The following is a 26,509-nucleotide window of genomic DNA, read 5'->3' as shown; positions in this document are numbered from 1 at the left end:
CACCGGATTAAAAAAATCAAACAATTCCAAAAATTTTATGGTGAACTGGAAATCCAAAAATCGGTTTGGAACCAAATTTTCATGAAATTTGGATTTGATTTGACCCGTTTTCCATTTTACTCTTTAAGAAATAACCCTTTGCCGGGTTATATTTCAAAAAATAAAACGAAAATCGAGGCGGTCAAACCGTGGTCCAAGATTTCACTTTTCAGTAGTTTTGAAATTTTTATTAACCTAAAAAAAATTCATTTTTTTCAAAAAGACTATGTTTTCAAACACTTGCCTTGAAAATTGAATTTAAACTCAAATTGAAGAATAAAGAAAGAAAATTAATATTTATATAGAGGAAAACTAATTTTTTGTTAAAATTTTAAATTTTGAAAGCCTTTAATCTATACTATAACATACTGTAATTTCAAAAGAGAACTCATTGATTTGATATTTCAAAAATAAAACCCTAGCATGCTTGTTCTAATTCACAAAGAAGAGAGATCCTTACCGTTGATCGCGATCCTTGTCTCTAGGGTTGGTGATCCGAGATATACACTTTGTCCAACCCTTTTATACACTCAAAAAGATCCAAAGAACACTCCAATAATCCTTGATTATATGATGCCTTGGAGAAGAAGAAGTTCAAGAACCCATTTTGTGAAGAACACTTGAGAGAGAGATGAACACACTTGAAAAGATGAATGAATTCCAAGGAGGAAGAGAGAGAGGGATGAATTTTCTAGAACCAGGCCAAAAGTTGTGCTTGCTTTGTTTTTACAGAAAAAGTTAGGGTTAGATTGGATTTGGAAGTTTCCAATGTGAGGACTCCTACCTTTAGTTAGTTTCTAATTCTCACCTATGGCTTGCTTTTCCCTTACCTTCTAAATTGTATTTACTTCTAACATTGACTTCTTACAAGCCAAGCAATGCTAAATTATACAACGGAGATCTTTCAAGATCAATCTAGAAGTCTTCTCACATAGGAAACAAGCTTTTATGAATGATTTTCGCCCAAAAAGGGATGTCTGACATTTGAGCTCATTTTTGACCCATTTAGAAGCTGATTCAGGAAAAGTCATAAACTAGAAAGTTGTAGATCTTTTCGAGACGTTCGAAACAAGTATATTTTTAAATTTATTAAACAAAAAAGTAAAAAGTTATGGCAGTTTTAGTAACCTGACCATAGAAGCCCTTTCTAATTATAACTCTTCATTTCTTTATTATTTTTTTAAAACAAATATGATATCGCCAACCACCTCATCCCATGTTGGACGTTTTTGCATGTGGCCTCCTCATGTAAGGCGCCCACTTATGTGGCCTACCCACATGGGTGGGTCCACATAGACCCCACCTTGTGGGCTTTAGCCCAATAGGCCTTATGACATGTATTTTGAGTTTTTTTCAATGAAAATTCAATAAAATCCTTTAAATTCAAAATTTTATTGATGAACCCAACCCATATGATATTTATAGTGCACCCCTAACACGTGATCAAACCATCATTTTTTGAAAAAAATAACTTTCCGGACCAAAATGCCCCTATTTGATCATTAGACATCCAAATGCGACCAAAATATCCTCAAATTGTTTCACCCCTAAAGGAAAAAATAGAAATAAAAAAAATGGAAACTCTTTGTGCTCAAACTTCAAAAATAGAAACTTTTAAAGTTTGGTCCTTTCGGTGAGTAATATCAAACATGATCATTTGGTATCCCCTGAAAATAACCAAAATGCCCTCAACACTCAGAATTTTCAAATTAAGCGAAACCCTGGAGAAATTCTAAATTTAGCAGGTTTTCCAAAATTCAGAAAATCATTCATAATCTCTCAGACACCTTTCGGGGATCAAAAGAATTACACAGGAAAAGACCAAATTACCCGGAGGTGCAAGAATTTGGTGAGAGTAGGGAAAACCCAGAAAATTCTAAAAATAACAAGTTTTTTCACTTGCTTGGAAACTTGAATTTTCATCTTCTAGATACCATTGGAACACCCTAGAAACTTTTAGGATCGCGAATCAACTTCAGAATTCCTTCAACGAGGCGAAATCTACCCTAAAATGCACAAATGCCTAATCCTGGGTGGAATACGGACTTGAAACTTGACAAACTACCGAATCCTTTGCTGTTTTAAAGTGTAGCAAAATTGGGGTGTCTACAGTTAGGAACCCTTAAAAGAATTGAAAATCATTAACCGAATAATTTTGGGTTGGGTAAACCCATGTTCAAGTCAATCTTGGAACCGTTGGATCACGGTCCCTCCTCGTAGGAACCTTTAGAGCCGCTTTAGGAACACTTACGTCACGTTGTGTTCTAGGTTTTAGAGTGTCCTAGAGTTAGGAGTTCAGCCTCATCACGGCCGATTGCTATTATTAGCAATTGGCCTTTAGATTAGTTTCACTAGTTAACCCTCTTTTCCATGTAGGACAAGCCTAGTTAACCTAGGACGTAGGACCCACCTACATTAGTTTAGGGAGCGTCTTGTAATTAGATAGGGCCATATAGCATCTTAGATCGGATAAAAAAATCTACTCAACTTGAACTAAATAATCTCTCTTAAACTGTCAAAACAGTCAGTCCAGTCTAGATCGGTGTCTTAGATGTCTTAGGCATGTAGCTTAGGTTAGGCCACCGAACTATGTCGACTCTGATCCCAGTGAGGCTTGGCTACGTAGGCAGCTTGGATGCTTGATGGCATACCAATCACGAGTCGGCCCCACACACAATCAGTGAGGCTTTTTATGGTAGTTTTTATTTTCTTTCATCATTTAAAACCTTAAATTAAAATTGATTAAATCACTTAAGACTTTTCCCCAAATTAGAATTTTATGAGAACTTTCACATAGATTGAATCGAAACGAATTAAGAAAATCAAGATACAAATTAGGAAATACATTGAAATTAGATCTTACGATGCATGTCATATAGTTCTCACATTAATATAGAGTTAAATGAGACATTTAAAAGAAATTTAAGAGAGTTAACTTTTGGAATTGAAAACCGGATTATCGGGCAAGAATGGTGCCTGTGGTGGTAACTCCACATACCTTCCATTCTCGTAATCAGGTAACAAATCTAGATTTCTGGTCAATTATGGGTCCTAGATCTCTTATCTAGGTGGCGACTCTGTCATTCTCTTTTGCGTGAAATTCATATTGTTTTAGTGATCTCAAGTTCACGGAAAAGATGAATTAAATCAATAGTAATAAAAAAACGGCACAAGCCATTCGCGAGGGTACGAGAGACCAAGAGAGAGGAAGGCGGGTCATGTGCCGCGCCCCTCTCGCGGGATCGGGTCCCACACAATGATCGTGTCAAACGGGTCAAAGGGGCAGCCAAACGTAAAAAGTCCTGAACAAAACGGCGGTAGGATCTTGTCAATCCCAGAAAACTACGAATTTCAGGAACATTATTCGGCCTGTTCCATAATGTTACTGCCTCAATCTTCTTTGGGTCAACAGACACACCATCTTTAGAGACAACATGACCCAAAAAGGAGATTGAGTCGAGCCATAATTCACATTTCTTCAGTTTTCCATATAGCTTCTTTTTTCTTAAGGTTTCTAAGACAACTCTCAAATGATGCTCATGGTCATACTGACTTTTAGAATATATCAGAACATCGTCAATGAACACAACCACGAACTGGTCTAATAGTGGTCTGAATATCCTGTTCATCAAGTCCATAAAAGCTGCCGGGGCATTGGTTAATCCAAACGGCATAACAAGAAACTCATAATGGCCATACCGAGTTTGGAAGGCGGTCTTCGGTACATCTTCTGATTTAATTCTAAGCTGATGATAACCCGATCGAAGATCGATCTTGGAAAACACACATGCCCCTTGCAATTGATCAAACAAATCATCTATCCGCGGAAGCGGATATTTGTTCTTTATAGTAACTTTGTTCAATTCTCTGTAATCTATACATAATCGCATACTTCCATCTTTCTTCTTAACGAACAAAACTGGTGCTCCCCATGGTGAAACACTGGGTCGCACAAAACCCTTCTCTAACAATTCTTCTTACTGACTTTTCAATTCTTTCATTTCCAAAGGTGCCAAATGATATGGGGCCTTAGAGATAGGTGCCGTTCTAGGAGTTAGATCAACAGTAAATTTAACTTCTCTATTCAAAGGTAGACCTAGAAGGTCTTCAGGAAACACATCTGTAAACTCCCTAACTATAGGGATGTTCTCAATCTTCATATCATTATCATTAACTTCAACTACTGAGGCCAAGAAAGCTTCACAACCTTGTCTAAGAAATCGACAAGCTTGCATTGCAGACAAAACTATAGGAGTCGAGTGAGCTCCACTCCCTTCAAAACAAAACTTTTCCTCTCCCGAAATTTCAAAACTTACTACCTTCTTATTACAATCTACCAATGCATAATGGGTTGACAACCAGTCCATTCCCAAAATCACATCGAAGTCAGTTAACTCAGCAAAGATAAGATCCACTAACATTTCTCTGTTTTCAGTCCTAATAGGACACATCTTACTAATTTTGTTAGCCATATTCCTAAATCCAATAAAATGCTTAATCAGAAAACTGTCTAAAGCATAATTATATACTTATAATAATACAAACAATTCTCATTTGGAGCCAATATCTATCCAACACATATTTTTCATGATTCTTGCCCAATCACAAACTCGCATGCTTCCCAAGTGTCCCCAGGTGCATTTGAATTTATAATTGAGCCCTGATCACGCGACTGATTTATGTGTTATCAAGCGTCTCTGAAACACACAAACCTATCAAGTACTTCCTAATTGCTCTTTATCTAAATCCCCAGTTCTCACAATCAAAGTCCTTTGTTCAAATGATTCTACCTAGGACCTAAAGCCTAAGCTTTGATACCACTTTCTGTCACGCCCCAAACCCCACCCTGGGCGTAAAACATGACAGCGACGTACACCTGCAAGACAAGTCCCACAAATGTACAAGGCTACAAGCAATAACATAAATAACCTGGCATTCATAACTAAATATATCAGAGTATCAATTAGTGCAGACCCATCAGAGTCAAATCAAAATCTCATCTCTCCCCAATAGTCAAAACAAAATAAATATTAAGGTCTTTACATCTTATTCAAATACTCACTTCCTAAAGAATCTGAAATAACTAAACTAATTTCAAGCCATAGTCCAGTTCCAAGGCTAAGCGTCCTGTTCCTCGTTTTCTTCACGAGGGCTAAGACCTGAAAAATATTAAATAACCACAGTCAGCTGAAAAGCTCAGTACATAATAAAGCACTACTCTAAGTACAGTCTAAGAATGCCAAGGCTCAATAGGGTCAGATAGTCAAAATCAAAGCTGAGTTCTGAGGTCTTAGCTAAATCAATAGGCACAGAGTAGTTATAAGTGCATGTCAAATATGGTTCTAAATTAAAGGTGCAATAAGCCAAATTCAAAGTCTGAGTTCTGACCAGGTTCAAAGGTTTTCAGGGTTCATATTCAAAGGTTGTCAAAGTTCATATACACTTCAGAGTCATCGGCATGGTTCAGAAGACATGTTATTGCTTATACACTGACAGTCCACGGTGTTGGAACTAGTTCCTCAAAGTTCAGATACAAGTCGACAGGGCCAACGTTTTATCCCACTGACGGGCCAGAAGTTCTAGTGTACTACCCTCACGGTGGGTCCAGAATTGCCAATTATTTTACCCCCATATGGCAGGGTCCAGAAATAGTCCAAGCCTCCACAGAAGTGTTCAAAAGGTATCCAAGGTTCATATTCAGATAGTTCAAAGTATTCAAATGGTTCCAATAGTTCAAAGTATTCAAACTGCTAGTGTCAAAGGTTCAAAGTTCAGAACATGTATTCACAACAATTATTTCCAAGGTTCGGAGTTCAGAACAGTTATTTCAACGGTTCGGAGTTCAGAACAGTTATTTCAAAGGTTCAGAATTCAAAACAGTTATTCTAAAGGTTCAGAGTTCAGAGCAGTTATTATAAGAATTCAAAGTTCAGAGCAGTTACTTCAAAGGTTCAGGGTTCAGATACTTCTAAATATTCGTATAGTACTAAAGATTCAAAATTCAAAAGATGGTCCCAAAGGTCTAAAGTCCAGACAGATATTCATACAGTTCTTTCAAAGGTTCTAAAGTAGCAGTAGGTGAAACAAAATGGCATGTTAGACTTCAAAGCTAATTCAAAAGTTCAAAGGTGTCAATATAGTTTTCCAAAGTCAATACTGATTCAAAGGGAAAAGGGTTTACAATTACCCAAAGTAGTACGTTATTACGTACCTCAATGTCGTTCGTTCTTTCCTTAAATCTGATTATGTTTCAATATTCCGAACTGACCAGGGCATAGACAACAAATAAGGGTGTTTTTAGAATTACCATTATCATGGAGTCTTCAAACATTTCTGAATCTATTTTTATCACAAACTACGTCTTCTGCCGAGTCCATAGAGTACATAAACATCGAAAACGGATAAGAGATGAAGAAGTTATGATTCTTCAAAGTTTTACACATTTTCAGGGTTCGGAAGTCCGAAGGTTTCTTCGGAAGTCCGAAGGCCTCGGACCGATTCTTTTGGCCTCCCTTCGGAAGTCCGAAGGTTTCTTCGGACGTCCCCTTTGGAAGTCCGAAGGTTTCTTCGGAAGTCCGAAGGTCGCAGACTGGGTTTTTCGGAAAAATTCCATATTCGTCCTGAAAACTTCAAAAGGCCATAACTTCTTCGTTTTAACTCCGATTCGCACGTGGTTGGATTCATTGGACTCATATCGACGAGAGGAATCCATCTAATCCGATTTCATGCTCCAAAAATCTCAGATTTATTTATCATAATTTAATCTAAGATTTTAGGGCATGAATCAACCCTCAATTCTTAAAGTTCCATAACTAAATTCTTAGTTTATTAGGGATCTTTAAATTCATCCCTAAATTCTTATCCAATTGTTCTGTGAAACCAACATATATCTCACCTTGATTCACGGCTTCGACTCCGAAATCGCGATCTCCTCTGTCTTCTTTTCTTCTTTCTCTGATTTCTTTCTCTAAGGCGGAACAAAACGTTTAGGGTTTGTTTTAGCCTCAAAACGATATATTTATAGGCTTTATTAAGAATCCCTAATCTGAGTCAAATTCAAGCGGACAAAAACGCCCATTTTTAATAAAGGGGGACAAGATTTTAATGGAGGGTATTTTTGGGTATTTACAATAGCAAAAATCCACATGCAATGGCCAAACCTAAAAAGAGGGGCCACATGTGCCAAGTGTAGGCCAACCTTAAAAAGAGGGGCCACACGTGAGGGGGAGTGTTAAAGTATAAAACGATTAAATAATGCCTTCTCCAATAGCTTAAGCTTTTGGAGTAACTGGTTGTTTCACGGTTTCAATATTTTATTTTATTTTTTTTGTGCTTTCTTTAGCAAACATTTTATTCCAAAACTATTACAATTACAACAATTCACATGCACACAAACGTACTTCGGATAGAAGAGCATCTGAGAAGCTCACAGAAATATGAAATCTAATCAAATTGATACTGTAGGCATCCTTTCTCTTTGCTCACAGTTCGACAGAACGGACACCAAAAGAGGCTCGTTAAAATCTTGATAGGAAGCCTTCCCTTTTCCATAATAGCAAAAAGAAGGATCTTGCAGCTGTGAAGATGAGAGATCTAAAGGTATACGAGGATGAATGTATTTACTCCACATGAACCAGTAGTCCCTATTAAGGAATCTTGGAAATCATCAACAAGGTTTTTCATGGCATCAATTGCTTGGATCTGAAAAGATCATGGGATATTTGTGAATAGCCAGAAATTCTCAAAAAAAAAAAAAAAAATTTGGAAAATAGCCAGATCTCTATAGTAAGAGTGGTTGTTAGGTGGAGGCCCTTCGCAATATATCACATTAGATTTTTATGGGTCTAGCTTTGGTAGTTGTGGCCCAATGGGAATTCGTGGTATAATAGGAGATCTTGAAAAGATAGTTACATTAGTTTCTTCAAGACCTGTTAATGTTATGTTAAAGATTCTACTGAGACCGAGAATCTATCATGAGGCCAAGGAATTCAACTCTTTTTTTTTCTTTGAATAATGGATGGAATTCAACTTAAGAGATGGAATTCAACTCTTAGTGGTGTTTCTAACATCCATTTCTGGTAGTCGGTGACTCCTGAAATATTGTAAGTGGATAAATAATCGGTAACAAGGTCATCAGAAGGTAGCAAATCCCATTGAGGTGATTATTAATTATTCATATTAGATGTTCTTTTTTCATCATATGCATTAGGAGGCAAATTTTTTTATTATTATTATTATTTTTTTTGAGTGTGTGTGGGTCGGTGGGTGGTGGGAGGGGGGATTCATTGGTCGAAAAGGGTGTATTGATCACCAATTACCTATTGAGAATTGCTTGGACTAGTGTCTTACTGTCTTGTGGAGTTTATGCTGAGCTCAATCATTCCAGATGCTCTTTTCTTTTTCTTTTGATGTATCTGTTACTATTCTAAAGGGAGACAATGGAACCATTAACCATTAACCATGCCTATATTTTTTTGTTTTGTTGAAGTAGGTTTTCTCATATGGAAGTATGGAACATAATTCAACTAGAAACCAATTGTTTTTTTATTTTCGGAAATCCAAGGGATGATGTGCAGGTAAAGGAATCTACTTAACTCAAGGCTTTTCCTCTCTTTCAAGGAACCATGAGTTTTGCTGGCCGAAGGAGACTCGCATAGATAAAGACTTGATCTATGTTCTCATGGAGATTTGCAGATAAATTTGAGGAGATTAAATATAGATATCTAAGTCTCCTGTATTTGAATGCACTAAGCATCAAATGCAGAAGCCAGCTCTTTGGCTAGAGATAGGAGGTTTTTAATCGGCTTTCTTCGATTTGATGTACTGTTCCTAACTAGGGTTGTTGTCTTCATGTTGTGTCCCTAGTTGTTGGTTATTGGAGTTGACATGTTCTTGACAATTTATCCTCCCCTTTGCATTTGCCTTGATGTACCCGGGGCGATGACACTTGAAAGGGAAGGGGGACAATTGCCCCCCTTAATTTTTTGGAAAAACAAATATACCTTTATTTTTTAATATTTTTTTATACTTACCCCCTTTTTAAAAAAATATACCCCCCTTTCGAATCATCCCTAAGATAGAAAATAAGTTTAAAATTTTAATGTTACCATTTTTATATCCCTTGTGCAAAATTTACTATAATTTTTGCTCCCTTGTGCAAAATTTCAGATAGAAATTTTTTTCTATCTTAATTTCAAGATAGAAAAAAAATTACTATAATTTTTGCCCCCCCTTGTGCAAAATTTCTGGCATCGCCCCTGCTTGTGGTAGGTCCCACCTTGGACGGCTTACGGCTTCGATGAGATGAAAAAATCCTAAGGGGGGAAAATATCATTTCCCGGTAAGAATTGTTGAGATTGATCAATGTGGGCGTGCATATACAGTTGTGTTAGCCCCACCATGATTTAATGGAGTCCTCTCATTGTTCTAATTATTATTTAAATACTTTTCTTGTCTAGCAAAAGCGAATTTGAAAAGAAAAGTCTGTCTTTTCGAACATGGAGGATAAGGCATGCACATTACTGACTTTAAGATTGGATGGGCCCTACTAGACCCATTCGACCATGCCCTCCTTGGATGCTTCTTTTTAGGTCACATTAATAAAATGTTTCTTATGTGATGTGAACATATTTATTGTGTGAGTTAATTTGCATGGTGAATTTAACAAATAAAAAGGAAATAGTTCTCTCTTGCAAAACATATATTATGGAAAATGCTAAAAACGTTCCAAATAGACATTTCATGGTCCCCACTGGTGCCATGTCTATTCGATCAGAACCGTTGATTCTTCAGAGGGTTCCGCCAGTAAAAGATATAGCGTTGTTTTTTTGTAGTTCTTTGTCTACAAGATCAACGGTCTTTATTGCGCATATGCACATCTCTGTGTGGGCCATGGAATTGATTGTGACCAATGATCCCCCACGGTACTCTGCCTGCCAAGTCTCTCACGACAACTATTTGTGTTTGCAATGAAAAATCTTTTTCATTGCACATCCAAACTAGCCATTAGTCAATGTGTTGCCATCCAAGTCTCTCACGACAACTCTCCTCTAGATATGATATCTGAAGACTGAGATGGAAACTTTATCTTTGGAATTCATTGCATTTGTAAATTCACTTCTTTGTGATCTTTGAAATGTACTAATTCTTCATTAATGAAAATAGTGATACTTAATGTAAATAGGGTCCTTATAGGATGGATGTGCAAGGAAAAATATGAGTGCCCCGAAGTAAATGTGGGGCCCATCTGCTTAATGATCCAGACCATTTATTTCCTAGGCCTCACTATGGATAGACCACGGAGCAAAAGGCACTCAAATTGGATGATTCTACTTCTCCAATTTGAGGCTTCTAAATGGGCAGTGACAAAAAACAAAATCAACGGTAGTCTATAAAACCTCTAAAAATTGGAGGCTTAGAATCGTCCCATGTAGGCCTATTCTGCTCCATAGCTCATCCATTGCATTGCCTATGAAATAAATGATTTGTATTATTGAGCAAGTGGTGCCCACTTATACTTTATACTATGCGCCTCATATGTCCCCCCATGAAAATGAGGCTATTTCAGTGAGTTTTCATTATCTATATTGCTTACAAAATACACGGTGAAAATTTCAAGTCATTCCCAAACTCAGACTCAAACTAGAACTCAGCCAACTGTAAAAAGTGAATCAACTCGGGCTAGTCAATAATTGATGAGTCAATTTGTTATTCACTCGTGCTTGTCAAAGGAGTTCTGATCAACTTAATTATACTTAAACAAGAACCTGATCCAAGGTAAAAGGGAGTTAAGTCACACCAAGGTAAAAGTGAGTCGACTCAGGCAAGTATAGCCTATTGACGAGAGATATGAGTGAGATTAAGTTGATAGTAGTTTGTTTTTGAATGATTGAAGCATTAGCGTACAAAAAAGAAGCATTTCTGACATATTACCACTAAGGTTTCAAAATTCATTATTTTAATCAACCACTCCAATTGCTATAAAGCTTAGAAACTGAATAGATACATATCGGAGTGATCGACAAACAAAAGCAGGTGTTGGATTCTACAATACATTATATAGGAAGAATGAAACTTCTTTTCACCTCCCTTTATCACATTAATTAACATCTCAAACAAGAAGAATAAACACACAGAGAGTCTCCTTCGTTCCTTGAAAAGTATCTGCAGCTCTCTTCTTTTATTTGATTAATTTCTCCATCCTAACAAAACCATCTTGGATGAAATATAACGTCTTCCTACTGCAAAAACAACATCATTACAAAATTCAATACTATATTCTCTTATAACCATTAGTCGCAAATAATTATATTTAACTTCAAAGAGGCCCTTTAATACCCAGATGATAATATTAGATTAAGCTTACTTACCCTTTTCTCTAAGACACTTGCTTAGTAGTGAGGAGGAGGAGGTGAAGTGTAATAGTAGACAGGTGGAGGAGGAGGTGGTGACTTGTACTTGTACACTGGAGTTGGTGGGGGTGGTGGGGACAAGAACATGATAGGAGGCTTCTCATTGTGGGGTGGGGGAGGAGGAGAAATGTACTTGTAAGGGGGTGATGGTGGTGGTGGGGACTTGACTAGAGGTGGAGGGGGTGGAGAATGGTACTTGTAGGGTGGGTAGACTTCGTGGGGTGGTGGTGGAGGAGGAGAATGTGGTGGTGGTGGTGGTGGTGACTTGTACTTGTACACTGGAGTTGGTGGGGGTGGTGGGGACAAGAACATGATAGGAGGCTTCTCATTGTGGGGTGGGGGAGGAGGAGAAATGTACTTGTAAGGGGGTGATGGTGGTGGTGGGGACTTGACTGGGGGTGGAGGGGGTGGAGAATGGTAGTTGTAGGGTGGGTAGACTTCGTGGGGTGGTGGTGGAGGAGGAGAATGTGGTGGTGGTGGTGGTGGGGACTTGTACTTGTACACTGGAGTTGGTGGAGGTGGAGAGAAGTATTTGTAGGGAGGATATCCCTTGTGGGGTGGTAGTGGCCCCTTGTGGGGTGGTAGTGGGGGAGGAGAATGCGGAGGTGGTGGTGGTGGGGACTTGTATTTGTACACTGGGGTTGGTGGAGGTGGAGAGACGTATTTGTAGGGTGGATACCCCTTGTGGGGTGGTAGTGGGGGAGGAGAATGCGGAGGTGGTGGTGGGGACTTGTACTTGTACACTGGAGTTGGTGGAGGTGGAGACTTGTACTTGTAGGGTGGATACACTTTGTGGGGTGATGGTGGTGGTGGGGACTTGTACTTGTAGACATGGTGGGTTGGTGCATGGTGGGGTGGTGGAGGAGGAGGAGATTTGTACTCGTAGACATGGTGGGGTGGTGGAGGAGGAGGAGATTTGTACTTGTAGACATGGTGGGGTGGTGGTGGGGGTGGAGACTTGTACTTGTAGACGTGGTGGGGTGGTGGTGGGGGTGGAGACTTGTACTTGTAGACGTGGTGGGGTGGTGGCGGGGGTGGAGATTTGTATTTGTAGACGTGGTGGGGTGGGGGTGGGGGTGGAGACTTGTACTTGTAGACGTGGTGGGGTGGTGGCGGGGGTGGAGATTTGTATTTGTAGACGTGGTGGGGTGGGGGTGGGGGTGGAGACTTGTACTTGTAGACGTGGTGGGGTGGTGGCGGGGGTGGAGATTTGTATTTGTAGACATGGTGGCGTGGTGGAGGTGGAGGAGACTTGTATTTGTAGACATGGTGGGGTGGTGGGGGTGGAGGAGACTTGTACTTGTAGACATGGTGGGGTGGTGGGGGTGGAGGAGATTTGTACTTGTAGACATGATGGGGTGGTGGGGGTGGTGGTGACTTGTATTTGTAGACATGATGGGGTGGGGGGAGTGGAGGAGACTTGTATTTGTAGACATGGTGGCGTGGTGGGGGTGGAGGAGACTTGTAATTGTAGACATGGTGGGGTGGTGGGGGTGGGGGAGATTTGTACTTGTAGACATGATGGGGTGGTGGAGGTGGTGGAGATTTGTATTTGTAGACATGGTGGGGTGGTGGGGGTGGTGGAGATTTGTATTTGTAGACATGGTGGGGTGGTGGGGGTGGAGGGGATTTGTATTTGTATACATGGTGGGGTGGTGGGGGTGGAGGAGATTTGTAGTGGTAGAGAGGAGGTAGAGGAGGAGATTTGGGTGGTGGTGGTGGAGATGAGTAATAGTAATTTGCAGTGGCCTCTAGAGGCAAGTTGAGTGAAATCACAATCACCAAAAGAGTGGCAATGAAGGTGGCCTTTGAGGCCTCCTTCCCTTTCCTACCCATCTTTACTACTACCAAATGGGTTCTAGTTATGCTCTTAAGCAGCCACTCCCATCCCTTTATATAGCTACTAATTTACCTCCTCACTTGCCTAACCCTACTTGGTGAAAACAAAAAGAGGGGGGGAAAAAACTTGCATAGGAATCCCAGGTTATGATGAAAGTGAAATATTTTAGATGGATTTGACTTTTGTTATATTTAATTAGCATTCACAAGCAGCCACGGTCTGCCTGCTAAGCAAAGTAATAAAGTAGTGCATGTTTCCCTTTTTCATGCAATAATTCATTCATAGCACAAGAAAAGTCTCCCATTGTTAACCACGTTCTCTTTACAACCTCTAGACTAGCCGTTTTAAGGCGGCCTCTCTCTCTCTCTCTCTCTCTCTCTCTCTCTCTCTCTCTCTCTCTCTCTCTGTTAAAAAGTAGTACTAGATTATTCTGACGTTGCACTTTGAATGGCTTCTTTTACAGCTGTTATGGGATTTTCCTGTGGGCATTGGATAAGATGATAAGCCCAATTGCTAACTTTGAGTCTTTGATTTCCCTTTTAATTGATTTTAGTTTGTAACTTTGATTTCCCTTTTACTTTTGTCGGTAGAGTTGAAAAGACATGTTCTTGGGGACTTGCTAGGCAATTTCGCACAAAGCCATTTTGAGGCTCAGTTTTTCAGGGAAGAACAGCCACCTGGTAGCAGATTTTGTCTTATTCAATTAATTCACCAAATGACTTTCTGAGAAATTGCCTAGCAAGTCCCTGTTTTTGGTGCTTTGGCTATGCTGGCATACACCTACCCTTTTTTTACTAGAAAAGAGAGAACATGGAAGTTTAATTGGAATTGGCAGCTATCTGATTTTAATTTAATCATTTTACAGCAAATGATGTTGATGTTTTCAGCTAGGTAAATCTACTGAAAATAATTATGTCTTTTATTACCTAGGTAATTTTGCAAAATCAACTTTGCCGCCCCTCTTTTTCCATGAGAGAAATGCCACCTACGAATTAAATGAATAAGACAGATTTAGCAATGAGGTGGCTTATCTCTGCCGAAAAAGAGGGCAGCACAATGGCTTCTTGCAAAATGGTAACCTAATTTGGCTAACTGTGAGGATTTTTAGTCATTTAAACTCATGCTTCGTCCTCATATATATAGGCATAGTTAACAGAAATTGAATGGGAAGCTCACTTCCCCAGAAACTCGCTTCGGTTCACGATTCTGAAATTTAGGGGCCCACGTCTTTCCCGCTTTTTCTTAATTAAGAGTACGCTTCCTATTTAGGCAATTATTTCATCTTAAAAGAATATTTTCTCCTTTTGATGATGTTGAATGGGCGAATTTAAGAAAAGAGTGCAATTAAAACTTAAAAACTCTTCTTAAGTTTCAAATGAAACTTATGTGGATCTTTTTTCCAAAAGTTTGACATTATATATACATCAATAAAACATGTGAAATTGAAAATTCATATAACTTGTAATTCTAATATTCATGAAGTCTTCAGTTTTTTTTCACTTGTAATTCTTACCTATATTAACCCTTGCTCTCTAACCTAGTACATTTCTACTCTTTCCATGTTTCTTATTCACTTCGTGTGGAATTTCATTGAAGCTTCCCACATATTTTCTCTTTAACTTTTTTAGAGCTTTTCACTTCCCACATTTTCTCTTTTCTAAATTCCTCACCTCCCGCTTTTGCTTCCTGCATCGCTTCTCACCCTGGCAACTATGGTTTTAGGGCCTCTTTGGATGCCACAAAAAAGGTTCTTATCTACAAATAAAATTATTTAAGTTAATATATTAGAAAATGGGTCATTAAGGCCTCTTAGGAAATGGTTACTTATATCATTTCTAAAACTATTATTACCATTTTTTGCAAACAATCAGGGGCGACGGCACTTGTAAGGGAAGGGTGGCAATTGCCCCCCTTAATTTTTTGGGAAAGAACAAATATACCTTTATTGGTGAATGTCACCGAATGCAGAAAACAGATGAAAGGGCGCCCCATTGGTGAATGTCACCGAATCCATTTATTGTTCTTTGACTTATACAAGTTATAAATGCACATTGGTCCCGTTCCACCAGTAGGGTTTGCAAGAGAATTTAACATTCCACTTTTTGACGAATGATAGACTGAATGGCGCCCTTGCAAAAACCAGCTCCAAGGGCGCCCCCATTGGTCCAATCTTAAGAAAGTGATCCACTTTCTTACTTTCTTAAGATTGGACCAATGGAGGCGCCCATGTAGCTGGTTTTTTGTATGCCGCACTTCTTTCTATCATTCCTCACTTGAATATGTTTTGTTCTCCGGAACAAGATTGAAATATATAGTCAAGGGCATTTTAGCCGAAGTGATGTTTACGCCGCTGGTGATGGAATATATAGAGGGTTTTTTTTTGGAAACTATAATATTACTTTCATTTGTTTGGAGAAAAAAAATTACTATAATTTTTGCCCCCCTCGTGCAAAATTTCTGGCATCGCCCCTGGATGTACCCATTTCAATTTGAAAGAGCAAGTTCTGCTGGAGATGGACTTCCATTTTTGAGTTATTGATCGACTCTTATTGCGGCTAAAGAGTTGAATACTTGCCAGTTTTTGAGATGGGAAATGAAAGGAGCAGGCTTTATTGAACATTGTACATGGACATTCCATTAAAAAAGAAATGAATTGCCAATTCAAGCACATGTCGGCAGTCCTAATAAGGGTAAGAGGCAGGTTTTCATCAAGTTAGAAAATCGTTTCCGAAATTCTAGTGGATGGTTGGACCCCCTTGAAATAATATGAGAACTTGGAGTCGGGGAACTCAAGTGATATGACTACTAAACTAGACTCATCCTGCTGTGTTCTATACATTTATTTTTTCAAGGTGTAGTTGAATTCACGATTCTCTTCCCTTTCCTGTCCAAAGTTGTCAGAGTGGTAAGCAAAGCGGGAAGTGCCAAGTGAGGTCTCTAGGAAATTAGGAATGGGATGAAGCGAAAAATTAGTGAAAATTAAAAAAAATTAAAATGATATGTTGTCAATGTTTCTCAATTCTAAAATTAAGTAAATACAAACAATATAATCAGATTCAATCCAACCAGCATAAGCAAATTCAAATTCCTGTTTGCAAATTTATGTTTATGATTACATAGTAAGTGATGAAAGCATAATATTCGAATAAAGTGCTAACAGTTTTACATTTTGATTTTACGAGTAAATGTTTACAACTTTACATAATGAGGCAAGAAAGTAAGCAATGTATACTTAAGTCTTTAATACAGTTGAAAGTAACAAGCATTTACCATTGAGGCAAGAAAGTAATCATTGTAAACATAACTCTTTAACACAGAAATTAGCAAGCATTTATCTTAGTCAATTCACAAAGTAACTTACCTTGATAAAAAAAAAAATGCTTGTTCCTTTTTTTTTTCTTTTTTTTCTTCGCTCTTATTCTTTCTTCCTCCGGTCGTTGCTCTATTTCATCGATATTTCCAAAAAATATTAGAAATAGGAAAAAATGTATATCTTAGGAAAAAAAAAAAGAACAAACAAAATTCATTCCTATCCTTTTATTTTTTCTTCTTCTTTCTTCTTCTTCTGGATTTTCCGCAGGGATAGAAATAGAAATAAAATAAAAAAATTAGTCCAAATATTAAGAAAAGAAAAGAAAATTGCATTTCCTCTTCATTTTCTACTTTTTTTCTTCGTCTTCTTCGGGTGGTAAGCAGTCAGTTGCATGCAGGGAGAGAACCAAAAATAAAAGATTTCACTCCAGGCATTAAAAAAATTGAAAAGAAAAAAATACGACTTCATCCATCTCCCCCTCCTCCATCTTCTTCTCTCTTCTTCGGCCTCAGCTTCGTGCTTGGAGAGCGAGAAAGGGAGGATCTCGCACGTAGGGAGAGAAAGAGAGAAGGGGAGAGTGCACGTAGGGAGAGAGAGAGAGAAGGGATTTATCCTTTTTTTTTTCCTAAATGGTCACATTCTTGATTCTGAAAGAAAGGGAGATTTATCTATTAACCCTAGATTTTAGAATTTTTCCTAGTTACCTAAATTCCCTTACAATAAAATATATTTTTTTAAAAGCAGTATAGAGCACTTTATGTAAATAATATGCATTTTATGATTATTTTAGAACTTAAATGAGATTCTTCATTAAAAGTCGGGAAACGTAATTTTCGAATTCAAAATTTGTGAATCTAATTTACAAACAATGTGAATACAAAAATCAAGAAATACGACTTCAAAATCCAGCCATTGTCCAGCCATTGTGATTCTCGAAAAAAGGAAAAAGCTCCTCCTTATTAAACAAAATGTGCTTCCTATGGTTTGAAAATGTGATTCCCAAATTTCTGGGAATATATAGTTGTGAATTATGATTCAGAAAGGTGATTTTCATTAAGGGCTCGTTTGGATACCTCATATATTGTATTTGGATTTGGAATTGAGTGTTGAATACAAAATGAATAGATCCGACAGCTCATGTTGAGCGAGAGAGCGAGAGAGGGAAGGGGGTACTTCCTATTGGAGGGGAGAGGTTGAGGAGCAAAGAGGGTGAAGGAAACTGCCAGATCTGTGGATTTCCAATTTCTTATTTGCACAGCTTATTGTTGTCGTTGCCTTCAATTTGATAAGGCAAGCAAGTGACGTATGCAACTCTTCTTAGGTTTCTTTTAAATAAGAAACTATATTAATATGGGACTCTTGAAGTCGGTGGGGAAGAGTTATCTTTTAACGCAAGAGACCCTTGTATACAGAACAACACAGCAAAGAGACCCTTGTATATCTTTAACACAAGAGACCCTTGTATACGGAACAACACAGCAAAGAGACCCTTTTATCTTTTAACGCAAGAGACCCTTGTATACGGAACAACACAGCAAAGAAAAAAAATAACGTAAAAATGTTACTGCTGTGAGAGTTCTTTAAGGCTTGGTGGAAAAAATTAAGAAAGGCCTATATTGGGCTTTGAGAAGAGAGAGAGAAAACATCTTCAAGAATTGATTGAAGGGCTTGTGTTTCTTGGATCTCTCTTTGGCGAGGAAGAACAAGAAGAAGCAAGGTTATTCTAGGGAGCGAAGGCGCTTGGATCCTAGAAGGCGTAGAGATAGTTTCTTGTGTAATCCGGTGAAAGCTTTAGGCTTTTGTTATCCGGTGAGTGCTTCTTGCAACCCACTTATTTTTCACATAGTGAAATCTTTTAAAGTCTTCTCCCGTGGACGTAGCCACACACATCGTGTGGTGAACCACGCAAAATCTTGGTGTTCTTGTGTGCTTTGTTTGTGGTTTGGCTTGCACGTTTTATTATTTTGTTCTTGCAAATTTACTTCGAATACGTTGCCTAGTGTTAATACGTTACACCGGAAACACACTTTCGTGTTCGGATTCTTAACGCGTCACAGTGGAGGGCTGATTTGAGCCCAAATTCCGTAACACTTATTTGGAAATCTAACTTTTTCACTGTCAGTTGCTGAATTGGAAATCCAAGAATTTGATCGGATCCAAATTATAATGCAAAAAGGGCTTCAAATGTGAGAAATCCAAATCAAAATCTTCTCTCCATCCAAACAGGCCCCAATTGCATTTCCCACCTTCCAGGGGCATATTTGGCATCATTGTTCCTGTCAAATGACCTTTCTTCTCCTGAGTATGCGACTCCAACACTAGGCCTCTACCTTTTCCAAAGAGCTGACGACATGTACTTGTAAAACTTTTTTTGTTTGAATGGTTTTTTTTTTTACGTCCTTATAAAACTTGCCTTGTCAAATCTTATAATAGGTCACACTCTTGGCCGAGTAACCTCCCTATTTCGATTATTCCCCGGTACATATATGGCTGTCCGGAAAGGCGCTAATCTCACCAACGATTTCCTATTCTTTATATTCCCATTTAGTAACTCAATTTCCTGATGTGATTGTGTATACCATTCACATCAGTAGGTCGTATCTTAAGGAGATTAGCTTTGATTGCTTTTTTGTGTCTCATTTGGGAGAAGAAGAACAATTAACAGTCTTTTAGCTAGGATTCTTCGGGACATGTTCATTACATTTAGCCACAGATCGTCTGATCTTCTCTACAGTTGTGCATTGGCTGTACTTCATGATTTTCGTGGCATTTTGGAGTCTTCTATACGACATTCCTGGAATGAGGTTTGGTAAATAAGATTGTGGTGGACAAAACTTGTCCTAAACCCCCACAACACTCACCTCCTGCTCCCTCCCAAAAAAAAAAAAAACAAAAAACAACTTGTCCTTAGGGGTGTCAATGGATCCAGACGGTCCGATGGATCGTCTGAATCCGAACGTTAATGAACGGAATCTAAACATATGAATAGGATCCATGGGCATATTTCGGATCATGAAATCTGGGATCCAAAAAATTTTGGATTGTGTATAGGCACGCCACAGATGCCCATTGGATAGTCACGATCCGAAATGGTTTACAAAAATACCCTCCAAATTTTGTTAATGCTAACCGTTCTATGAAGGGTATTTTGGTCAAAACCTCTCTTATCACTTAATGAATCGGATGGGAATGCGATTTCACTCATTTCAGTCGTTTCATTTCATACTTTCACGAAGGAAAAGAGAGGAGTTTTGTTCTTTATGCATCGTATTCTTTGATAATAGTTATACCTTATATTTGTGTATGTAATATTGATTAGTTTTATTGTTTACAAGTATTATTATACACATAGATTAAACATAAATACAATTTTAATTTAGTTGAAGAAAATGCATAGAGACACACTAATAGTGGACTGTCATTCTATCTCTTTTTAAAAAATTAATTGTTTACATAGCTTAGTAGGACATAATAGGACAATCCGATGGACGGTCCGAATTAAAATGGATCATGATCATGACATGGAAAGTAGGATCAGAAGAACAATCCGATTCTGACCCGACCGATAAGGAATTTGAATGGATCGTGACTGTGACATAGGTGGATCCGACCCGAAGTGGATCCGTTGACACCCCTACTTGTCCTAGGTCGTCTCCCCCTCCTACCGAGTGTTAATCTGAATTTTGATGGTTGTAGCTCGGAGAATCCAAGTCCGGCTGACATGAGGGCCTGCTTCGAAATGATGTGAGTGAGCTTTGGTTGGCCTACTTGCTTCCTATTGGTGAGAGATTCTAACGACGCACAGAGGTTCAAACTGTCTGAAATCTTCAAATGTCCTTGGCTTCTTGATTCATAAGTCCTATATATGTATTTTTTGTTAAGCCTTACACTGGCAAATTGCAGCTTTGAGAAAAATGACTGCAAAATAGAAAGTTTGCTTCCTTATGTAATTTTTTTAGCCTAACGATAACTGAAACAAGGCACAGGGAAGAATTAATAGTATCATTAAAAAAAAAAAGGACGAATTAAGAGTGAATATATTTCGACGGTTGTTGCTGTTGTATGTTGCTTTGCTCCATGATCCAAGCATGGTCAATTGACATCTTTTTTATCATAATGTATTCTTCATTGTAAGATGTTTTGATTGTTCTCTCTTGATTCCTTTGTAATGAGCCGATATACAACCTCTGGGCTATGTATTCAAATTGTGTAGAGCATCTTCTAACATGGTAGGATGAAACGTATTCCATCTTTATGGAGTTCAATTGTTTTTGCCATGGAAAGTTCCTGACTGAAAACATTTACCAACATTCTGATGTGATCTGACCATTGGATCTTTCATCTTAGTTGATACTTTACTCATTGGATCTTTCATTTCATTCTCATAACACAGTGCCTGCAGTGACTGCTCCCACATGGCAGTCACTTGTCATCGAGGGCGATCTCCCCATGCTTATTGAGTTCTGGGCGCCATGGTGTGGGCCCTGCCGTATGATCTACCCTGTGATAGATGAACTTTCGAGGCAGTATGCTGGGAATTTGACATGCTTTAAACTGAACACTGACGAGAGCCCCGCTATAGCAACCCAGTATGGAATCCGAAGAATTCCAACTCTCATCATCTTCAAAAGCGGCGAGAAGAAAGATGCCATTATCGGCTGCAAGCATCGAAAAATTCGTGGAGAGGTAAGGAAGCTTATCTTTCAAAGGATTAGGTTTCTTCTAATCGTGCTAGCTTATCTTCAAGGCTATTCATGTTTTGAATTTAGACTCTCTGTTGCCATGGTATATCTATATTTATGTATATATAGTTATGGAGGCTGCAATTCTCTCCTGTTTTTTTCTGTAAACTCCTGTTCTCTTATGGCTTAAACCTCATTTTTCAGAATGAAATTTCTAGTGTTTGCTAAACTTATTTTTCATGGAAAGTTTTTTTTTAAAGGGATTTGCTAGGCAATCTCTTGGAAAGCTATTTCGTGACTGGCTTTTGCAGGAGGGAACAACCACCTTAGACGAGTTAAATTAATAAGACCATCTGCTAAAAGTGAGCATGTGTGGCTGTTATCTCATGCAAAAGTCAGATGCATATGGTTTTCCGTGAAATTGCCCACCAATTCCTCTTTTTAAATAGAAATTTTCCCTATTTCCAAGGGAAATTGCAAATCTACCTAGACCATATAATATTTTTCCTTGGAATTTTTTCCTTTGAATCCAAACAGGGGCGGAGGCACATAGAGCATGAGGGGCCATGGCCCCCCAATGACTTGCAACATCTCTTTTATGGTTTTCTGCTGTACATGCATTCTAAGCTAGTTTAGTGGCCATGGCCCCCACAATGACCAATGCGGGCAAGTGTAAATTAGTCCCCCAAGTGTAAGTTCCTGGCTCCGCCCCTGAATCCAAAGAATGCCAAAGATTCACTTCATCGAAAAACAAGCCAACATGGTGGAGAAAGGAGAAAACAGGGGAAGAAAGAACAGAGTAAGCAGAGGAAGGAATAGGGCACTTTTCTAAGCTACACCATTTGTTCTGACGAAAATAGTGATATGAACTTCAAGTCGTCCAACAATTTTCAATTTCAGGAATCCAAACAAAAAATATAACAATTTTCAAAGTTTGTTTCCATGAAAGAAAAAACAATAAATCCAAAATCTTCAAAGCTTCATATAGACAACCAACAAGAAGAGTAGAGGCACATGGATCTGGGTTAAGTAAAAGAAATTCAAATGTGGCGCAGTCCAAATACCAAGATCAAACAAAAACTAAGAAAGAACAAATAACAAGACGAACTCGTACGAAATCTCACGTATGCTGTGAAGATAAAAATTTATTCACTCTCAAAAACTCCCCCAACTCCAATCAATCCATCTCTTTTATTACATTTCAAAAATATTTCGAAGATCTAAAAAGTAGCTAACATCATATTTGTATATCTACCTAAAATACTAAAGTTTCCCTATGCTCAAAACTAGCTACAAATAAGAAAAGCAACTATAGCCTATCAAATCTAGGAAATAAACTAAATAAGAAAATGCTAACCCAACTTTAGGAATCAAAATATTAAGAGAATAGCAAATTGAATTTTTCCAAATCTTCAAGTTTGCATGATCTTGCAAGTTTCCCATAACACACGTTTCCACTATCTCAGTCATGTAAACTTGCAAGTTTCCGCCGAGATTAGGTCCTTATTCATGGAAACTTTCCCTATTTTCAACTTGTGAAACTTCCACTTGCAAAGCTTCCCAAAATAGCCATCCTCAAAATTTCCTGCTAATTTTTGGATTGCATCAAAATGAGAAATCACTTTAGCATTCAAAATCTTGCTTTCCTTAACCCCTGTTTATTTTGGATTTTGAGAACTGATTTTGAGTCCAAAATTGATTATGGGTCTCAAAATTAAACGTAAATTTGAGTCCTATAATCAGTTTTTGTTTTTGTCAAAAGCCAAGGCGGGTGGTGTGTGTGGTCAGCGGTCAATGTGCGGGCGTGCCAGATTTTAGAAAGCAATTCGAAATTCAATTCTAGTGGTCGACAATTGATTTTTTTGTCCGGATTGGATCTCATGCGATTGAGAAGAAGAGGAGAATGTCACTTCTTCCCTGGGTTATAAATCCTTTTTTCTAGAACAACGCGGTGCGAGATTAGAATGTCGACATGTGCAGAATGATTGCCTTAAGGCCACATTTGGATACCTTATGTTTTTTGTATTTGGATTTGGATTTGAGTTTTTGATACAAAATACATCAATCATCCTCATGCTCATGTTGTGTTTGTGCATGTGTGTGTATGAGAGAGAGAGGGAGAGAGAGAGAGAGAGAGAGAGAGAGAAGGGAGGGGGGGGGGGGCTTTTACACTATTGTAGCTGATTTGGAAATCGAAGGATCTGATCGAGGTCCAAATCTCAACTACAAATGTGAGAAATCCAAATCTAAATCTTGTGGGTATCAGTGGCGGAGCCAGGATTTATACATATGGGGGGCAGGCTTCAAATTTTAAAGGGGGCTGGGGCCAATTGAGTTTGGTCTATTGAGGAGTTTTGCCCAATTCAACAGGGGAGCTGCCCCCTTATGCCACATGTAGCTCCACCCCAGGTGGGTTTCCAAACGTGGCCTAATGGTAATTCCAAATTGGGATCTTAATGTGGATGATTGTTGATTTGTGAAACTATTGATGTAAAGAAATGGTGTCGCTTACCCGTTAACGTGGCTGAAAATTGATGGTTGGACTTTTCTCGATAGAAATATGTGGCCGATGGTTGATGTTTGAACTTCTCTCTATAGAAAAATGAAGCCGAAGAAAACAGACTAAACGCAAGGATAAGTGAAAGGTGAAAATTGATAAAGAAATGAGGTTAAATTGCCTTCAAGGGCATTTTTGTCTTTTTAGTATGACACAATTGTGAACTGACTTCAAAATTGGCCGCCAGTCTTATACTTGGAAAAAAAAATGCTTGGAAGGAAGCTCTTGCAAAAATCAGCTTCAAGGGCGACCTATTGGTTGATTTCTGCAAAGTCAACATGGTTTTCACTTTTTTAAGGCGTCATCCACTTTTTTCAGTGCCACTTTGTAAAAATTCAACCAATAAGGGCGCCCGCGCCCTTCATTCTATCATTGCTCTTATGTGTAAATCCTTGTTTTTGCCATCATTTGACTAAAATTAGCCTGCACTAGTGCAGTGATGAAAAAGTGTGGCCCATTTATTTTGTACCACACGCATTTAGGATAGTTTTTCCAAAGGGAAATGATTTTAGCACAAACATATTTTGATACATATACTTGCTTGTCTTTTAGTATCTAAAGCTATAAAAAGGTTATTATGATGAGGAAAGTGTCTCTAGTCTGGCAGACTAGAGATCATTCTCTAGTCCGCCGACAAAAAACATATAGGTCCCACCTTATTTAGGTGATGCAAAGCATTCATTTGATGGGCCCTGACATAGAGAGGGTGTCCACAAAAAATCAGCTCCATAGGATCATCCCAACCCTACGATTTGTGGAGCTTAAAATGGACGGCTATAAACCGCCACAAATCTGTCCATTATTTAGCTCCACAAATCAAAGGGCCTATCTATGATGGGGCTTATCAAATTAATGCTTTAGATCATCACAAAAAATGTGGGACCCATATGTTTTTGGTCGGCGAACTAGAGAATTATCTCTGGTCAGCAGACTAGAGACACTTTTCTCTATTATGATTCCCGAAAATCAATTTCGAGCCAATAAAATCCTAAATGACTAGCAAAGTGAGCATATGTATCAAAGCTTGGTTGTGCCGAAATCATTTCCCTTTTGCAAAACAAATTTTGGGAAATTTCCTATAGAAATGGAACTAATATTCTTTCATTTTTTACTTTCTCAATCCTATTTGCCAACAGGTCGATGGCAAGGTAACAAAACTTGACACTTTTGGTTCAAGTAGTGTCATTATAAGCCCTCGTTGCTGATATATTGGGGCATGGTAAAAAAACGAAGTTAAAAAAAACCACATTAAAAACGCTTAAAATTCTGTCATTTATCAAATATAGGGCGATGATATATTCGCACCCTATGGAGGATGATTCGCACCCTTTTAATGTCTAATGACGTCAAACAGCGTAGTCACATACCCTTCTTTTTTACGCTTTTTGACGTCAATTCAGGGTAAAAAGTGGTGCGAATCATCCTTCAGGGGGTGTGAATATATCATCTCGCCAAATATATCGAGGGTAAAGCCATAAAATTGGCCAAAAACACGTTTAATTAAAAAATTTCCTATAAAAATGGAGTTTTTTTGGTATAAAACTATAAAAACATTTTTTCCCCAAAAACAAAAAAAAACACCATTTAAAATGAAGTTTTGCTAACTATGGCCATAAGGTGGGAAAAAAAAACACCCATTAAAATGAAGTTTTGCTAACTATGGTCATAAGGGTGGCCGGGGAAGAAAAGGGGGCAAATATATCACTTCCCTATAAAAATTAGGAAAATGAAATCACAACCAAGTTTTAATAATGGCATAAACCTAGCTTGTCTTTTCTTTGTTAAATTGGCATGTGATAGCCTTTGACAGCTCGTTAAATAATTAAAGAAAAGATTGTTAGTGCAAATATCAAAAATTGGTTGTGCTGATATCACGTCCCAAAAATTAGTGACTATAACATTAGACTACTGATATTTGCACTACCAAGTTTTAATAATTGCATAAAGTAACCTTTGCTTTCTCTTTCTCTGCTTTAATTGGCTTCTAATAGAATATGGGGAACTGCAATAACATTTGGCACCTGTTTTTAAACAGAAAAGACAAGATGAGTTAGTGCATTTATTAAAACATGGTGGTGCCAATATCAGTAGCCTACATAATTGATTTCTGTGAACTTTGGTCCAACTGATATTGCCACACCTCCTTTGGTCCATAAAGGTGGATCATTAGATGAAGGTCCTTGTCCTTGTCCATTAGATGGGGATCGAAATGTGGGCCCAGCTCTTGGTAAGCAGTCCGTAGACTTTTTTTTACACGAGTCCTGAAACTAGACCCGGCAAAATGGGACCCGTACCCGTGGGTACACCGGGCCCACAGGGGTATGAGTACCAATTTCAATACCCGCGGAAAAAAAGACCCGCACCAACCCGTACCCGTGACCCACGGGTGGGTCTGGGTCGGGCGTCGGTTCCCGCGGGTTACCCTCCATTCGGTTTTCAACCTAGACCCAAGTGGGCGATCCGTGCGCATAGCATCCCCATAATCTCTTGCTCAGTCACAAGGCTAAGATAGTAAAAGTATATATATGGTCACTCTCACCCTCTCACACTTCCCATATAGGACTAAAGTTTTTTCATGACTTTAGTCCTTTTGGAGGGAAGTTCAAATACTTTGAATGATAAGCCCAAAAGCATAAAACAAGTCCCAATAAAGGACAAACACAAATG

General features: G+C 38.4%; 2 protein-coding genes and 1 pseudogene across 2 annotated transcripts; 1 reads left to right on the top strand and 2 right to left on the bottom strand.

Moving 5' to 3' along the window:
- Positions 1–4,016: 4,016 nt before the first annotated feature.
- LOC143858243 (uncharacterized) lies at positions 4,017–4,511 on the bottom strand. Its single transcript, XM_077368898.1, has one exon. It carries the CDS (start codon positions 4,509–4,511, stop codon positions 4,017–4,019), a length of 495 nt encoding a protein of 164 aa, XP_077225013.1.
- Positions 4,512–10,941: 6,430 nt separating this feature from the next.
- Positions 10,942–13,321, bottom strand: LOC143857804 (uncharacterized). The gene is made up of 3 exons (XM_077368298.1): positions 11,944–13,321; positions 11,409–11,841; positions 10,942–11,279 (listed from the first exon to the last, which is right to left on the bottom strand). Exons 1-2 carry the CDS (start codon positions 13,284–13,286, stop codon positions 11,430–11,432), a joined length of 1,755 nt encoding a protein of 584 aa, XP_077224413.1. The 5' UTR covers positions 13,287–13,321; the 3' UTR covers positions 10,942–11,279; positions 11,409–11,429.
- A 5,972-nt stretch (positions 13,322–19,293) lies between these two features.
- On the top strand, positions 19,294–21,629 carry LOC143858241 (uncharacterized; annotated as a pseudogene).
- The last annotated feature ends 4,880 nt before the right edge of the window (positions 21,630–26,509 follow it).

This window comes from Tasmannia lanceolata, unplaced genomic scaffold (assembly GCF_043159265.1).
Source record: "Tasmannia lanceolata isolate RefF3 unplaced genomic scaffold, GAP_Taslan_0.1 ptg000025l, whole genome shotgun sequence".
NCBI classification, from domain to species: domain Eukaryota; kingdom Viridiplantae; phylum Streptophyta; class Magnoliopsida; order Canellales; family Winteraceae; genus Tasmannia; species Tasmannia lanceolata.
The sequence above is the reverse complement of the archived record's forward strand: the minus strand, read 5'-3'. Positions and strand labels throughout refer to the sequence as shown.

Excerpts from the sequence above, each read along its gene's own strand:
- LOC143858243 (XM_077368898.1), bottom strand. The coding sequence starts at position 4,511 with ATGGCTAACAAAATTAGTAAGATGTGTCCTATTAGGACTGAAAACAGA.
- LOC143857804 (XM_077368298.1), bottom strand. The coding sequence starts at position 13,286 with ATGGGTAGGAAAGGGAAGGAGGCCTCAAAGGCCACCTTCATTGCCACT. Across the intron at positions 11,842-11,943 it reads CCAACTCCAGTGTACAAGTA|CAAGTCCCCACCACCACCAT; the intron begins CAAGTCCCCACC and ends TCCACCCCCAGT.